Source organism: Tripterygium wilfordii, chromosome 2, assembly GCF_013401445.1.
Source record: "Tripterygium wilfordii isolate XIE 37 chromosome 2, ASM1340144v1, whole genome shotgun sequence".
NCBI classification, from domain to species: Eukaryota; Viridiplantae; Streptophyta; class Magnoliopsida; order Celastrales; family Celastraceae; genus Tripterygium; species Tripterygium wilfordii.
The window spans coordinates 7,264,727-7,282,507 of NC_052233.1; the positions used below are offsets into that span (position 1 = coordinate 7,264,727).

The 17,781-nt window shown below is 37.6% G+C and overlaps 3 protein-coding genes across 11 annotated transcripts; all 3 read right to left on the reverse strand.

Annotated features, from left to right (window-relative positions):
• Positions 1-1,655: 1,655 nt before the first annotated feature.
• LOC120007955 (triosephosphate isomerase, cytosolic-like) lies at positions 1,656-6,480 on the reverse strand. Its single transcript, XM_038858450.1, has 9 exons — positions 6,320-6,480; positions 5,954-6,029; positions 5,264-5,387; positions 4,621-4,705; positions 4,371-4,503; positions 4,032-4,126; positions 3,666-3,744; positions 2,048-2,130; positions 1,656-1,939 (listed from the first exon to the last, which is right to left on the reverse strand). The coding sequence occupies exons 1-9, from the start codon at positions 6,356-6,358 to the stop codon at positions 1,889-1,891; spliced, it is 765 nt and encodes a 254-aa protein (XP_038714378.1). The 5' UTR covers positions 6,359-6,480; the 3' UTR covers positions 1,656-1,888.
• An 818-nt stretch (positions 6,481-7,298) lies between these two features.
• Positions 7,299-12,728, reverse strand: LOC119982148. Of its 9 annotated transcripts, XR_005464300.1 has the most exons (5): positions 12,214-12,728; positions 11,287-11,346; positions 10,881-11,141; positions 8,416-9,564; positions 7,307-7,636 (listed from the first exon to the last, which is right to left on the reverse strand). XR_005464300.1 is itself a non-coding variant. In XM_038825418.1 (4 exons), the coding sequence occupies exon 4, from the start codon at positions 9,539-9,541 to the stop codon at positions 8,663-8,665; it is 879 nt and encodes a 292-aa protein (XP_038681346.1). In that variant the 5' UTR covers positions 9,542-9,564; positions 10,881-11,098; positions 11,287-11,346; positions 12,258-12,728; the 3' UTR covers positions 7,299-8,662. The 9 variants fall into 9 exon arrangements, 8 of the variants coding, with proteins under 8 accessions (XP_038681346.1, XP_038681326.1, XP_038681338.1 ...); XM_038825418.1 differs by having other exon boundaries at positions 7,299-9,564; positions 10,881-11,098; positions 12,258-12,728; XM_038825398.1 differs by having other exon boundaries at positions 7,299-9,564; positions 12,258-12,728.
• A 705-nt stretch (positions 12,729-13,433) lies between these two features.
• On the reverse strand, positions 13,434-17,365 carry LOC120008467. The gene is made up of 3 exons (XM_038858794.1): positions 14,215-17,365; positions 13,862-13,978; positions 13,434-13,789 (listed from the first exon to the last, which is right to left on the reverse strand). Exons 1-3 carry the CDS (start codon positions 14,782-14,784, stop codon positions 13,694-13,696), a joined length of 783 nt encoding a protein of 260 aa, XP_038714722.1. The 5' UTR covers positions 14,785-17,365; the 3' UTR covers positions 13,434-13,693.
• Between the last annotated feature and the right edge of the window lie 416 nt (positions 17,366-17,781).

Consider the following 17,781-nt stretch of genomic DNA (forward strand, 5'->3'; position numbering starts at 1 on the left):
TTGCTGATGTTTTTACAAAGGTTCTGTCTTCTGGTCATTTTCACCGATTATTGTCCAAGCTTGGCTCAATCAATCCTCTTGATCCAGCTTGAGGGGGAGTATTGACATTAAATCCTCAAATTATGGCATAATTTGTTCCTCAAATTATGACATAATTTGCTCCTCAAATTATGGAACCTTTGTCCCATAATTTGCTCCTCAAATTATGGCATAATTTGTTCCTCAAATTATGGAACCTTTGTCCCATAATTTGCTCCTCAAATTATGGAACATTTGTCTTAGGGTGTAATGTTTGATCCCTATATATATGAGGTTGTAATTGTAATGTAAAACATCAATATACATACACACCAAATATTGTCTCTATTCTTCTCTACAATTGCTCCTATTTTTCTACATACCATGTTAAACTTATTGGGCCCTTAACCCAACCCCCTAAAAGGCCTATTAAGTAGTTGAAGGAACCCTCAATTTAAACCACAATACAGAACCCAATTCAAACGATGTGGTATTTCTCCAACATTCCCCCTCACGTGTGGGTTGGTCCAACTCCGAGAAGCCCAACACGTGAAAACCCAAACCTTGCTCCAATACCATGTTAAACTTATTGGGCCCTTAACCCAACCCCCTAAAAGGCCTATTAAGAAGTTGAAGGAACCCTCAATTTAAACCACAATACAGAACCCAATTCAAACGATGTGGTATTTCTCCAACATACGTGATCGGGATTTTTCAAGGCCGTACAAACACGAGTACTAGCCAGCTTGCCTCCAAATTGTCAAAAACTAACTCAAAAGTGAAAATGATACCATGACAAATAAGTCAATAAAATGCATCATGATTCATGGAGGGTAGGAGAGTGACAGCAAAGTATGCTTTTTTGAAAAATTTGATATTGCAAATGAAGGATGTACATTCGCTTTTGAGAGGACGTAGGGACTTCAAAAGTTTAAGAGAGTTTGATGAGGATATCTATAAAAAAAAGGAAGGAGCGATTAATAGATAAGAAGTTCTTGCAATTTATTATAATATGATAGATTTTTTAGGTCTAAGCGAGGACGTTGAGTTTAGAGGAACAAATCCGTAAAGACTTCGACCCCAAATGGACAATATCATATTATTATTAGGCTTGTGAGCTATGTTGAATCTATCGAGAGTCCAACTCAACTCTTACACTCCAAATTTCACACCATCCCACCGTACACCCAACCCAAAACTTTGCCTAGGAATAATGAAGTGGTTTCTGCTTGTCAGTTGACATTACAAGAAGTTTTGACAATCATTAGATATGGTCACTTACAAATGTTAAAAGTTTGTAGGATCAGCACAAAAGCAGGGTGTACTTCAAATAAGAGGAGTATGATCAAAGTCTCTGAAATCAAAATTAACAGATCCAGACTGTTCATTGCGTGAGGCCAATCTTAAGACATATCCAGCGCAAGTTTGTACCAGAATGAACGAATCCAGAACTTGTAAATTTGCGTAGGATAATGATCGGAAAGATTCATAGAATCCAACCAGCCATGCCCAGTGTGAGAGCATCCCATCTACTCTGACTTTGGAAGAAATACTACTAGGAGACGAGACAAGTTCCATCTTTTTCTATGAACAACTCCCTAATCATCAAAAACATCCATAAAACAAACAACAAAACAAAACCCAAAGATGTTACAAACAACAAAACAAAACCGCGTGATCCGGTTGATTCCTGAAGAGTTCAAAACATATTTATACCTCATACATAAGAGGTATGAGGAGAAGCTCTCAACTTATTAATGTCTGTCCCCGAGACGGACCCCACAACCACAAGTTAGCATTAGCAACAGAAATGCCCTTAAACAAAGAAACTGGCTGCCAGATTGTACCAAATATACAGAGCTACAAAATTTTATGCATTCTTCTTCACTGTAGCAGACTTGATAATGTCAATGAACTCCGGCTGGTCAAATGAAAAATAGGTAAGACGGTAGTAAGCCACTGCGGTTGAAACTAAAGTATAAGAAACCAAACAGAGAATTATAACAATAACATATAATGTAAAGTTTACCTTCAGTGAAGCTCCACCAACTAGAAAGCCATCCACATCTGGCTGTGCTGCCAGTTCTTTGCAGTTTCCTCCATTTACAGAACCTATACCAATATGGCATGAAATTCAAAATTAATTATTCAGACCCCTTAATCACCCTGGGAAGCCCAACCAACCTAGTCGTTTCTCTTTCAAAGTATATTTCAACTTGATGACTAAACCACCAAAAATAGGTGGAAAATTGTAGTTGGTTGAATGCGAGAGCAAAGCGATAGATCTTAATTGTCCATGGGGTTTAGTGCATATAGGTCACTGAAAGATACCATCGTTTACAATTTGGTCACCCAAAGAAAAAAGTTTCAAATTAGGTCACTCAATGTTCCAATTTTAAGCAATTAGGTCATTCTCGTACAATTCCGGTCAATTGATTATTGGAATTTGCTGACATGTAAGATAATTGCCACTGTTGAGGCAATGACATGGATTTTTAATGATGTGGCACATACATGTCATTTTGAATAAAAAACAAATGAAAAAAAAACCAGAAATTGAAATTCTCTAGTAATTGTTTGGGTTCTTCCCTAGCAGAAGAAGAATAGCAAGCCTAGAGCTAAAAGAAAGGCTTCAAACCTAAAGAACCCACAAAACCACCGAAGAACCCCAACTCCAAAAGAAGCAGAAGAAGAACAACAATCCATCCAGCAAAACAAAAAACACTCAGCAAATGAGAAAGCATATAACCTTAATGAAACCTTTAGGTCAAGTCCATTCGTGATTGCTTGCCAGAACCTCAACAATAGGAGACCTCAAAGGCGTGGCTTTGGTCCAAATCTAGACTATGGTGATGTGGAAGGGAAGGGAAGGTGGAGGCGGAGGGGGTTGGGTGAGGGGTTGATGGCTACTGTCCAGATCTGGACCATGGTGATGTGAAAAGGGGAGGTGGAGGCACAGCGGTGGGGGTGGAGGAGAGGTGGCGGCAGTGGGTTACCCATACCCTTCCTTGATTCTCCTTGGTTCTTTGCCTCTTTTGGTAGAGAAATAATTGTTGGAGTGGGTGGAGGTGGAGAGGAGGGTAGAGATGGAGTGGGTGGGGGCGGCAGAGAGGAGTTGATGAGAGAGGAGAATTTTTTTTTTCATATTTTTTTTTTGTTTTTTCTTGATATATGCTACTTTACATTTTTATTTTAATTTTTATTTCCACATGGCATTTTTTAATTCCACATGGCATTTTTTAATTTAATTTTATATCATATTTCGGCCAATTTGTGACATGTCAGCAAATTTCGGCGACTAATTGATCGGAATTGGACTCTCATGACCCAATTGCTTAAAATTGGAACATTGAGTTACCTAATTTGAAACTTTGGGTGACCTCATTGCAAATGGAGGTATCTTTCAGTAACCTATATGCACTAAACCCATTGTCCATGAAATGTCTAGACCTGTCCCTAATACAAAATGACGAGTGTGTGGATGTCTCATTTCATCAGTTCTTCGTAGTCTGTAAAGGATTTTTTTTAAGTTCAAGCTGTATTCTGTGATGATTGGATTGCCATGGCACATATAACAATACAAAGTAGCACTAGAATTTTAAAAAGCAGATAAATGACGAGTGTGGAAGCAAAAACATGAGAGATACCTCCATAGATAATTCTAGTGGATGCAGCAACTTCAGCACCAACATTGTCCTTGAGCCATTTCCTCAATTCAAAATGTACCTGGGACATAACATTATTGAAATATTAATAGAGATTCATCTCAGCAGAAGTAAAACAGAAAACCATCTAATAAAAAAGAGAATTCAAGAAACAGTAGGGCAAAAGAAAACACAGAAGAAACATATTGATAAAATTGAATCTTCACAATGTATAGATCTCAAGAAAATTTAAACCCCCAACCAAAACATCATAACAACAATGTGATTGAGTGTGAAGAATTTAAAAGTACTAGAATCATAGCCAGGAAACATTCAATTAAACAACTTGACTTAAAAATCTGTACATACCTCCTGAGCCTGAGCAGGGGTGGCAACCTTTCCTGTACCAATGGCCCAAACTGGCTCGTAAGCCACAACAACATTTTCCCAACTTGAGATTATATCTGCAGGATAGATTAAAGGATAAGTTATCTGGTAGAGTCTACAGACATCAATCAAGACAAAGAAAAGGAGGAAAATATTGAAGACAAATATAGAAAATACAGTATATTTATTCATTCAGAGATCAATTATTTATTTTATCCACAAACCCACATAAGCATGTTCAAAATGAAGCATAACTTGCATAAACATGGGCTGTAGTGACGAACTTAAAGATGAGAAATTCGCTCAGTTAAGAGCAAGCACCTGCAATTGCTTTTGTTTGAGCGGAAACAACAGCCACAGTAGATCCTGATTCTCGCTGCTCAAGTGTTTCCCCAACACAAGCAATCACTTTCAAGCCCACAGAAAGTGCATATGCAACCTTGTCTCCAACAAACTGCAGAAATGCATACAAAAAAATGAGCTATGCATGGAAACCAAGATCAGATCTTCTAGCCACCTATAGCATGAGAAAGTAAAACACGCCTAAAGCAATGCAACGTAGTCTGTCTACCTCATTTGACTCATTAAGAAGAGCTCTTCTTTCTGAATGACCAAGAATTACCCAATGAATCCCCAAATTCACAAGCATCTCAGCACTGTTCATCAAAGACAGAGTAAAATCATTAGGCTCTTTCTAGCATATTGACTATCTGAGAAAATCCAAAATATTGCACTGACCACAATTTGAAAGTAATGGGAACTAAAAACAATGAGAGTGTAAAGATCAACAAGGAAAAACCAGAACCACAATACAAGGCTAATTTTAAGCGATCAAAGTTCTAAGGAAGTTGTAGATGTCAAATAATCTTAATCCGAGATGAACTGGAGCCCTCATGGAAATCGAGGAAGCTTCATCTACATAAAGAAACAATCTAAGATCCCAGGTGCCAGAATAATTCAAGCACAGGTTGAAACTTGAGACTTACGCGATGGCTAGTTTTTTAATATCAAAGACGATTAAGAAAATCCATTGTCTAAGAGATAGGACAATAGGAAATACAGAACTCTGAGAATCCACAAATTCAACAGAAGCACATTCCATTAATATTCATTTACTTAACATGGCTGAGAGCAAAAAAAAAAAATAGCATCACTCACATGCCAGGGACTGTTGTGAAAACAGAACAGACACAACAAATCAAATCAAAACATACCTAACCTCTCCAGTAAAAGCACCACCCTTGCGAACCCAACAGTTTTGTGCAGCGACATGGAAATCAGGTCGCAAAAGACTCTTTACAATAGGTAAGAACACAAAAGGAGGGCTTACAACAACCTCTGCAAGAAAATGAAGGCGTCAACATCATGTCAAAATTTCGATGCATGTGATAGGCAATTAAGTGAGACAAGCAAATACATGCAAAAACAATCAGGAAAATCAGTGGAGAATTAATAAAACATTTTCTAATAATACATCTTGGTTAAGCAAATGCAATAGAGAACTCTGACCAGTTGTTCCATATGATAGACATTACGTCCACCCACAGCATTTACGCAAAGCATAATAGGAAAGCCTTGCATGCCACATAAATCTCATAAACAAATCATAACAAAACAGGCAAACAGAGGAGTGGGAATTTAGCAAACTTTGCAGTTTGCAAAAGGTCAAATATAAAATTTGTAATTATTAAAACCACCTGATTTCTTAAGAACAAATTTATAACGAAGTTACGGAATACGAATTCTGGAATTGGTCCTATATGAAGCTGATACTTCCTATATCAACTTGATGTTTTTGAAAGTATGTGAAGATGATCATGTAGCAGCAGTTGCATGGAATTCAGTAAGTATGAGAATGCTAATTTCTATACAAAGTCAGATAAAAAGAGAACGAGGAAGCTTACCCACAAAGTCCTCTGAAGGGACCTCAGCTTCACCCAACATGGTGACAATCTTCTTCACCTCCTCAATTGTCCCATTCTACAACATAAAATCAATCTCTCACTTATTCGATCAACTAACAAAACTTCATACCCATCACATATTCCGCTAAAACAATTTAACCGTAGTATGTCAGTAGTATTTACTGGAGAAGAACAATTTAATAGATCACGGCGTAAAAACCTTCTGATCACAGTATTTCATGCGTGAAATTCCATATTTCATACACGAACTAGTAATAGCAGATTCAAAATACAAAGATCGATTCTGTAGGATTACTTCATATCAGCCACGCATAGATAATGAAAAAGAGAGATTAAGAGACATACGCATTTCCAGTTGCCACCGACAAGGAATTTTCTGCCCATGTTTGCTTTGCTTGGCGATTAATCCAAAGAGTGATTTACTAGAAGAAACCAGAGTCTAAGGATGCAGGCTGCTCTGCTCAGGGTTTAGTAACTTTAGTTGCTTTTGTATTGGCGAACGAGTGATCCGGGATGACGTATTAGATAATGGCTAAAATGCCCTTTATAATTTTTGTTTTCCTTTGGAAGGGCAAATGGGCCCAGCTGACGGGGTTTTAACTTTTATGACTCAGCCCAAACTGGAATCTTATTTTTCTAATTGAAAGTCAATGGTTAATCCTTATTAAAAGGAGGTCAATGGTTAGTTGTTAGATACTCATGGAAAGCTCCGTCAGCCAACCGCCCCAACCGCCACTAATTTCTACAGAACATCAGATAGATCCATTTCGTGTCCTGTAGTGTCAGAGACTCCAAATTTCTTAAAGGAAATTTTAAAATATTTTAACTATCAAAATACACGTTATATTTTTTTAAAAATTACATATTTAGAATCAATGCATAAAATTATTTCTAACAAAATTTATTGTTGATGACTCGATGAGCTTTATCAGGTAAATCTTAATTCCATTGTTTTTTTCAATGAAATTTCAAAATTAATGAATTCAGAACTAGAACAATAAATTCTAAACTGTGTTTTTAAAAAACAATGAAATCTATATTAAAACAATAAATTTTAAACAATGAATTCTTGAAATAAAAGAGTGAAATAAAGTTATTTTATTGATTAAATCAATAAAATAAACCTGTTAAGTTCCCATGAACTATCATACTGATGGATTACATGTCATTTTTGTTTTTTGTCTGCATGCAAAGAGCAACCCTATGTGCCGAATGAACAATTCTAACCGTAATTTTTTACAAGAGATTGAAGTTCAAAAACATAAAAAGGACAGGGGACAAAGATAGGAATAAATAAACTCAATGAAACAGCCTCAGTAGTATAATTAATGCACACAGAAGTTGCAACAATATTTGATCTTATGTTGCTTAGGTTGCCCAGCAAAACTATAGAAAGGAATGCAGAAATAATAGAGCATACTTCAACTTTAATGTGACTATTTAAAGTTCACAATATAACAATTAGTTACTAAAGGCCGGAAAATTTCTAAGTTCATTTCTGCAGTAACTTGATCATTAAAAAAACAGTTGCTTCTATGGAAACAATGTCTTTAAACATTATAAATCTAAGTATCAACAAGATATTATATCAAGCTGCATATGCAGAGGCCCTATATTGCCTCGGCAGTTCCCGCTGTAGAAATTTTTTCTTCACTGCTGCTCCTGCAAAACCATGATTTTCAGAATGCAAAGAAAGGATATTATATTGTCAAAAGTTGACAATAAAAGATTTTAACAAAAAAACCCAGAAATGTTCTTCAGCAAATTTTAACTAATAAAAGCTGTGGTGAAAAATCAGAAAGCAAATCTCTCTGTTATACTAAAATATATTTTCAAGAACAGGGTAGCATTCAGAGGCTAACGAATGCACCATTTACATACCTCAACTTCCACAACATTATCTATATGTCGAGGAGAGTACTTACTTCTCTGGTACGATCGAGAGAAAGCGAATGAAAAATAGAGAGAGACTACATTTGTGCAGCAGAGAATATCATACGGGGAGCAGAGAAGTGGAGTTATTGTATCTGGTGGGGGAACTATATGCGTTGTGCATGTGACATTGCACAAAATATGCAAGGGTTACTGATGGATTAAGTACTGGAAAAATCGATCTACTAGCTATTCACAAAGACCTTAAAGATTCAACAGTATTAGGAAGTTCCTTTGACTTGAACTTTGGTGATGGCAAGGAAGGAGCACCAGGATGACAAAAAGAAGAAAAATACGTCATATTCATGTATGTATCACATTAATCAGTTACAAAGCCCAACAGCAGATGTAACCAAATAAAAATTTTGTTACGTCAGACACAAATCACAAATTAGATTAGCTCTAACCTAAACCTGCAGCATGTATCAGGAACAAAACATCCAAAATAATCAATCAAGACTTAAATGTAAATGAAATTTTAGATCCCCTGGCATAAAAACTCAGTTTACCTTATCCACACGGTTTATCATTTGTTTCACTTTCCTGATCACAGCTGAATCTATAGGACTGCCAGCCTTGCGTTTCAGTTGGGGCTTTGCTTGAGCTGAAGTTGGCTTAGTAGATGTTTCGACGTGATCACCACAAGGTGGGGTTCTCAGTGTAGCATGCCCATTTTTGGGCACATAATTTTCTTTTAATTCTGCCCTGTCACACTCTGGTTGCATTGTCATTGCTGATTCCCTAACAGGATTTGACTCAGGCAGAATCCTTGAAGCTGATTCTGCTTCCTGCTTCAGCTTGGACATTCTGCTCCAACATCATGCTATGTTGGTGGTGAAGCCTCAAAGCAAATTCTGCTTCAGTGTGCAATTTCGGCTCCAACGCAAAGCTGTTATGGGCCTTTGAGTCAAAGTTGGGTAGTGTACGATCATTCTCTAGTATGGGAATGTCTGCGTTGGGTTTCCGTTGGGGCTCGGTCTGAGCTAAAGTTAGCTCAAATACTTCAATATCATCATCACATGGTTGGGTTCTCAGTCTGCGCAGCCAACTTTTGGGCTCACTATTTTCTTTTGGGACTAATTCCTCTACTACAAGATTCAAGTCAGGCAGAAGCCTCGCAGCTGATTCTACTTCAGCTTGGAGTTTCTGCTCCCTCAGCAAGCTGTTGTTGGGTTTTGATATGAAGTCAGGAAGAACAAAATCATTCTCTACAATGAGACCGCCGGCCTTGTGTTTCAGTCGAGACTCTGTTTGAGCTAAAGTTGGCTCAGATGCTTCAATATCATCACCACATGGTTGGGTTCTCAGTCCGTCTGACCTAATATTGAGGTCACACTTTTCTTCTGGGGCTACCCAGTCAATCTCTGGTAGCATTGTCATTATTGATTCCCCAGCAGTATCTGACTCAAGCAGAAGCCTTGAAGCTGATTCTGCTTCAGCATGGATGCTCTGCTCCACCACCACACTGTTTAGATGATGAAGCCACCAAGCTGATTCTGCTTCAGCCTCGAATTTCGGCTCCACCACCGCGCTATTGTGGGGCTTTGATTCCCAGTCATGTAGAACAAGATACTTACTCTCTTCAAGTGGTTCCAGATCTCCATAGATGTATTGCATTTCATCATCATAATCCATTTCCAAGGGGTGGGACTTTTCTTCTGCATCAAAATGACAAAAGAGTTTGAGATTATATGCATGTGTCTATAAGCATGCAAGGAGGGAGGCGGGATTTGGGATCAACAAGAGAGTGAAAGAGAAGTGATTTTCTCATTTAGGTTTAATAAACTTCAATAGCCTTTGCCCAGGGCACCCGTTTCCCAGAAGGGGCATGATTAGACTGTTTGAGAAGGTAATAAATAACTCAACACCATATACATTCTGATACTATTCACTACCCTAGCTTATCATGTGCTCTAAATAAAAAGTACTACAGCCATTCCTACCAAGTAACAACAACAATATTTGGGAATTTTCTTTTCTTAAGGTTTCTTTGGTACAAAACATTATATCATTTCGAAAAATGAATGAAACATTATTCCCTTCGTTTTAGAAAAATCCTTTATTGTTTACATTTCCTCGCTGGTAATAAATAAATGTGTCACTTTGCGTATCCTAATAATGTACCCTACCCTCAAATTCTAATCAAAACAATGTTGGTGAACAGGTGAAGATGAAGAACTCCTAGGTTTCAATAGCTTGGGACCAAACATGTTGCTAGAAAAGGGCAGTAGGGAAAAGAAATAAAAAAAGTATGTACTTCCTTGGCAAATGCTTCTAGAAAGCATCTTTTCATGCGTTTATGTGTTTTCAAAGGATTGTTCTTTAAAATAAGGAACATTTTTGTTGTTCTTGATAACTAAGAACAAGAAACATACATATTGTGTTTTTGAAAACCTATAATACTCTCTAGGGTTTTGTTATATTTCATAAAAGTAGAAGATAATGACCACTAAGGCCGGCTACAACCCTAATATGATGAAAAACACAAAAACGTAAAATTATGACAATGGCCTTACAACAGAAAAAGACGGGCGTTTAAGGCCCGAAAAGATGGAATTTCGCGAAAAGAGGGTGGGGCTAGGGGCCAAAGGCATCTAGTTCATTACATAACGCTGTTTCGCTTTAGCCAGTCAAATTTCATCGAATTCGGACAACGTTGCACAAAATCCAGCCCAACAAAATGATTTCAACTAGCTAGTATTTTTGGTAATTAACTCCAACTTTCAAACCAGTCCTATATCATGGAAAGATATAGCAAACATCTTAAGTGTGAGTGTAATGACACAACAGCTAACTGCACAAATGTAAGAACTAAATAGACGTTTAAATCATGAGCCATAAACATTCAGTCACTTGCATGCAACAAATATTCGGAGCATAAAAACAATTGAATCGACCAAGAAATTAAAAAACCGAGTCTACCAAATCAGAGTATAAAATTTAAATCTGGCAAGAGTAGAGAATTAAAGTTTACTTTTTTCAGCAAGGCCTGCACGAGTAGTCGATTACCCTCCGGTCCCAAATTTATAACAGTGCTGTTCTCTGGCAAGCAAGGAGGCCTGTCATTCCCCATTCTATGATTGCAACCGTCACTTTCACACTTCAGTTGGGGATTCATTTGATTTGGCTTAGATTCCCTTACATTATCATCAGAGTCCATCCAATCTGGTTTTGGTTCCGCCCCAGCCATATCTGCATGAGTTTTTGCTCTGAGAGCCAAAATCAAAGAGCTTGGCTAGAACATGGCAATAGAAAATCGATCGCGTAAGATCTCTGAATCAACATACAAGCAAAAGGATAATTGAAAGTGAAATAATGACAATGATTGTGAATCGATCGAAAGACATATTCATTTCCAGTAGCCACAGATGGAAAATTACAGGTTCAGTTGCCTTATCGGTTGACAGAATCGATGCCCGAGAGAGAGCCTGGGATGATGCCTGCAAAACAAAATATGGTAATCATAGATAACGATGAAATAATACAAAAGGGGGTAGGTAGGGCTGCTTTTTGTACGAGAAAAATAAAAGTCGGTAATGTACTCAATGCAAGGCAAAGGAAAAGAACAGGGCTGCTGAACACGGGCAACACTATAACTGGCTTTTCGGCTTTGTAGGATGACTAAAATATATGGATCATATTTCAATTATAACTTAGACTAAACGTTGGTTTATAAAAACTAACGAGGTTGATTTAGGGATATTTGCCAAATCCAGATTAATTATAATTTGCATTGTCTTTAATAGGAAATCCAAATGGTCAAAACCTTTTAATATATTGAAGAAGAGAGTTGAAAGGCTTAATAACAAATAAACTCACAACCTACATTATCTAGGAATAGATTTCCCTATCGAGGAAATCATATCCCGATATATCACGCACCCATATAACAATATAAACATTGAAAACAGTGTCTCAGGGATTCATATCGAGCAATTTCATGTGTTTTCTTCGTAAAGGATGATGATTAGCATACAATAATCACAACAATCCAGCATGGAACAAATCCGTTCCCAGAACAAATATAAGTAAACTTATTCTTAGCATAAGCGGTATGAATTGATTCATCTAATTTCTTAACACGAACAGAATTTATTATTGTATGATTAATATCCCTACAGCATATTTCATGTCAGATGCATGCCACATGTAGTCATAATTCACAAGGAAAGGAATGAAGATAAAATTAGGAACATATAACAGTTTTCATGTATTCCGATTTTGTGCAAAAGCCCCTGAATGAAAGGCGGGGACAACTGAAAATAAGGTCATGGAAGTATAAACACAAATCTAAAGTTGGAGAATACAGTTTATGCAGCCAATCTCAAGTAACATTGAGCTCCAGCTTCACCTCCTTCGTTCATTCTCATTGTGCTTGATCCCTCCGCTCCATTTTCTCTGTATTCCTGCGGCACGCCCGGCTTCTCCTCATACGTCACAGACCACGTCATCGACAGGAAGCTCACATTTGTCCCCCTATGCGCCGCAAAATTCGTTTCGGCGTCAATGGCCAAGCCGTTCACTGTCGCAGAAGCGAGACAGAAAAGTGCATCGGGCAAGCCTCGGTTGCTAGGAGGAAGAGGGCTAGAGAAGCCTTAAAGCACGTCTCCTCCCCAAAGAAAGAAGAGCTCCGCAGAAAATGAAAGACCAGAAGGATAGTCGGTGAATGAGAAAAATCTGGGAATCGCATTAGAGCCCTAACCATCAAAGTTGAATGAGGCGGCCATGGACACAAAACCAGAAAGGGAATTTAAATCCGGCTCATCAGTCATGGGAGCTCCAAAATCCGATATGAAATTAAATCCCAGAACGGCTGGGAGGGAAGCATAGTGGCCCAATGACAAATACTCGGCCCATATAACCAGCCCTCCAAGAAGGGAACGCGTTTTAGAGGCAGCATTACTCATTAAATTATTATTTTATCTAATTACATCATTTTTTTTATTATAGGGAGGGGATGGAGAGGTGGTCGAACCCAAGATATCTATGATATACCACACATGAGTTGTCATATGAGCTACTCATCCAATACCTCATTCAGGAATTGTTTTTGATCCAATCCGTAGGAATCAATAGAAAAGGTAAAAATCCCTAATGATGTAGGAGATCCGGCTCGATTATTGATAGAGTAAATAGATCCGCTATTTCTTGAAATCTCTCGTGTGATTCAAAATTGTGGTGTAAGGTGTATCTGTCCTGTTCCGATCATGGAATAGATGAAATAAATCCAAAAATGGATTTTTTATTCAAGAATGAAATCTTGTTGGTATTGTTCATATCCAGTTGGAACCCTATCACTTCTAAAATCCGATAAAATAGGATGAATTAAAATGGTATTTTGTAAATACGTAATGATCCTGAATATATTAACTAATTCTTTATTTTCCGATCGCTTGGAAGGGATCAAAGAAACATTTTGTTCTTTCTTCAACAATTTCCGATCTTTTGTAGATCTCTCAGAAGGATTCGAGGTTCTCTTCTAATTACGTCATTCAAGAAAGAAATGGGGATATAATAACTGATAAAATAACAGAATCAATGAATCATCAGATTGTTATTAAATTTTTATTTCCTGAAACAATTTCACAGTGATCATTTCAAAGGGATTTCGTTCCAAGTAAAATCAGAAAAACTAACAGAAAAGAAAAAAAGACATGTCGGCTGTCGCTGGACCATCTCAAATCCTCAACCATATCAGGGTGTTTTGAGGGCGTGAATGCTATGCTGCCTTCCACTCTTCCTTAATACATTCTGTTTTTTTTTTCAAGTCCAGTACATGGAAGTCCATCACTCCGAACATGAAAACAAATCAAAGCTATGCGAAGAACTCTGTGCAGCACTCTTGGATTTGTTAGTTCTACTCCTTCCAGAGCACCCCAAAGCCTGCAAACACAACTATCATTATTATGTTGAAACCAAAAACTATATTCAAGCAAGTTCCAACTTCCAACATACATCCACATCTTTATCAGAGCTCTTCTTCGCCTTCCTCTTCCGTGGCATGCCTGTTTCTAAGAACTCTACCGCTTCTTTCTTCGATCGAAATCGACGGCCTGTTGGATCAACATAGTACTGCAAAAGATAGATATAGCATAAAGAGTGTTTAAGAGATTGTTGGCATCCTCCTGGTATAAAACAATCATCCATTTCTTATTCCCTTGTACACCACTAAACTAGTATATGTTTTTTTCATGAATAATGGTAGAGCCTTAGCACAAATGAGACTATATTAACATGTACTAAAGAAAAAAGGCAAACTTTCAAGAGTATAATTATTTATTTTAGGTAATCCAAGTGAAAATTGATACCTTGTCCACAACTCCAGCAGTTTTACCCGAGGTCCTCTTCCTTTTGTTGACTTTCCACCCCTCTGGCAACCAACTCTTTGGGTCAACCGGCACTCTTCCTCGTCGTCGCGCTGTAGAATTCGTGTTCCATGGGACTGCAGCCATAGGAGTAATGGGAGATGAATATTTCTGTGACTCATTGCGATAAGAAACATCTTTACTAGTGTCCAGTATGCCACTTAGAGGAGGGTGTGACTCAGAGGATAGTTGACCCCAGCTTGGGTCTAAGCCAGCCACTTTAGGTGCAGCCTGCACGCCATATAGAGGACTACCCCAATTCAAATTTTGGTCGGTCGTTGCAATAGCGGCCGTAGCAACCTCAGCCGATTGCAGACATTGGGCCGCTCCTTGGTATATAAACCTTCCAAATAAGTATGTAGGCTTATTGGCCAAGATGTTGACAGTGGTTAAGGATTTGATATCGCGGAGAGGAGCTTTGTGAAAGCCAATAAATGGATTCTTTCTATCCAGCTCATGCTGCGGTGAGCTGCCCATGTTCGGGACTCGACTTGCTCGAGCAGAGTCCAACATGTCTGAATCCGTGTCTTACGAGAAACGATTAGTATTCTTTGTATATTTACATGAAGTTAATTATAGTTTATAATACAAGAGTCAATAAATTCTTACCATGCTATAGAGAAGGAAATATATCCCGTCGATAAAATTGTGCAAGGGCAGCAATTACAAGAATATCCAAAAAGGGAGAATATCGTTTTGCATTGAACAGTTTAGGGGAAAATACGCTGAATATCAGAATCATAAAAAGGGAAATAAACCTTGTACATTGAACCCTACAAGGATGGAAATCAGGTGACTACCAAAATCATATTTCTGCAGAAAGAAGAAATATATCTTCTAAATTAAACTGCGAGAGAAATTCCCAAGTGCATGCATATGAAAATCATAGTGCTTGTCCTTAATTTAGAGCACAAAGGTGCAAGAATGACAACTATTCAGTGGCTGCTGCGCACCACATCATTTAGCTGACGTGGTGCGCCTGCGCATGTTCCTTTGGAGCCGTTAACTATTTTCTCCTTATGCCTTAGACCCATTAACTATTCGAATGGATCAAGTTTCCTTAGCAAGGCACAAGTACCTCGAATTTAGTGGGGTGCTCAAGGTAACAACCATGAATCACCTTAAATTCTTTTCACTAGTTCCCTGAAATTGATTATGACAGAGATCTGTGAGAAAATAGTCAATGAACATAAATAAAAAATCGTACGCATATAAGAAAGTTACGTCAACATATACAATGAACTTTTCTAGTCACCACTGACCACTGCTCACAGCAAGATGCATGCTGACAAGCAAATTAACCTCGGCATATGCTCCAGATTTCCACATCTAGGCATCCTTTTTAAGAAGCAACTTTCATGTCCAAAGCTGCTGTTTCTTTCATTATTTCTGAGCATGCATTGTGTATGTGCATGAGCAAGAGACAGAGAAAGAGTGGCAAACCAGTATAACAAAGAGTTGCCAAAATAGTCTCAGCATTTTTATTAAGTCCAATTACTAAATGCATTTCATGTTTATGACGTGTATCACTTGTCAAAATATTTAGAATCTTGATGCATTTCAAGGATTTAACAATGGATGCTACCATTTTCATCCCAGCAGTGCCTGAAATACTTCATGCTCGCAAAATTTGCCAATATGACAAAACCTAGTGAAAGTATTTTAGTTTCTAATAAACCTCGACACTAGTGAAATTTTTACCATAGACCAGTCAAATAACTAAGATGCAAAGTAGACACTTTTAACAAATGCAAGAATAAAGTTCGAGATTTGCATGATGTTTGCTCATTCCTGAACTCAAAGTAGGAGCTAACTTTAGATGTAGAAGAGCTATGGAGAACTGCATATCCACAATTAAGGGTAAAGGTTTTATATATAATTGTAGTAAACAACACATAACCATGAAGGTGATTAAGGCTTACCAAGAAACTAAGAAATACTTCATGATGCATCCATGCTTCCAGGAAGTAATGTGCGTCTTCATTGAAAAAAGTTGGCTTCATGTTATCAGTTTGAACTGCAGAAGAACTTCATTCATGTCTTCTAGAATTTTCTCAGTGTCTTATTTGCAGGATGCAAACTACATCCTGGACTGTACATCATGTTTGGCTCCAGAGATTATATTGTAAATAGAAACTGAAGGTTGTAAACTAAACAGCCTCTTCCCACTTCCCATCCTGGAACAAAACTCCAATTGTCGAACTATATATCTGGCAACAATTGGAACCATTCCCCTCGCATTCATCTCTTTAAGCAACCTCAGGGTCTTATAGGAGCTATCCTCTTTGCAGTACGTATTGTATATCACGCCATTGGGCTCCAACTGCTTACCAATTGCACACAACCCATGAATTAAGACTCCAAAGGTGTTAACATCTGCAGCCACACCGGCCTTCTCCATTTATTTAAACATCCTAAATGTTGCGTCTATGTCATCTGATCGAACAAAGGAATCGATTAATGTAGTGTATGTCACTTTAGAACGATCTAAGCCCTCTGTCTTCCATCTCTCTTACTAAATTAGGGACTCCTACAGTATTTGCAGCTCAAGAAAACCCAGCAATCAGAACATTATAGGTCACCAAGGCAGGAGAATGATCATTTGACTATAGTTGACAGGGTAAAGTGGAAGCTTTTTTCAACTGGCCAGTCTTACAGTAGCCGTCCATTAGCGTATTATAGGTAATTAGATTTGGAATGACACCAGCTCTCTTCATTTGATCCACCAACTTCTCCGCCTCCAAACTCTAAGCTTTCAACACAACCCACCCATCAGAGTATGATACGTGACAAGATTACACACCACCCCTCTCTCACGCATTTCATCAAACATTTCATAAGCTCTGCTTCGTTTCCCTTCATTGTGCCCCTTTTCATATATATATAATTATGTATATAGAGAGAGATAAAGAATCGATTTTAATAGCTATGATCCAAGTACTTGTAGACTTAAATTTGTAGCATACCTGAAGTAAATATCGTTTTTGGCTAGCAAGAAATTTTAAACCGGTACTTACCAAAGAAGGAAAGTCGGAAACTATACTGCTGCAAAGCCTGCAAGAAGGTACGACCAACTTTACTTATTTTATTAAAACTTTTTTTTTTCCCTCCTTTTAATTAAAGCTGAAAAAAAGAGGTGGTTTGTACTTTCTAATAAACTCCCAAAAAAAAAAAAACAGGGGATGTAGTTTCTAAGAAACTCCAAATCGTGGTGTAAAAAATACCACATCGTTAATTCAAGTGTGTGTAGTATATAAGGCTAGTGAACCAAACATCTTTTTGCCCGTAGGGACGGTGTTTGGTTAGCTAGTTTTGTATGTTGTGTGTATATGTTTGTCTTTCAAAAAAAAAAAGAAACTCAAAAAAACCGGGTTTTTTTTTATTATTTATTTTTTGATTTAAATTTAACTGATTGATTGATCAGTCATGACCGGTTATTGGTCAGATTTATTAAAGAAATATATAAATTTTTAAAAAAAATATTATTGGTCAATTAATATAATATCAAAT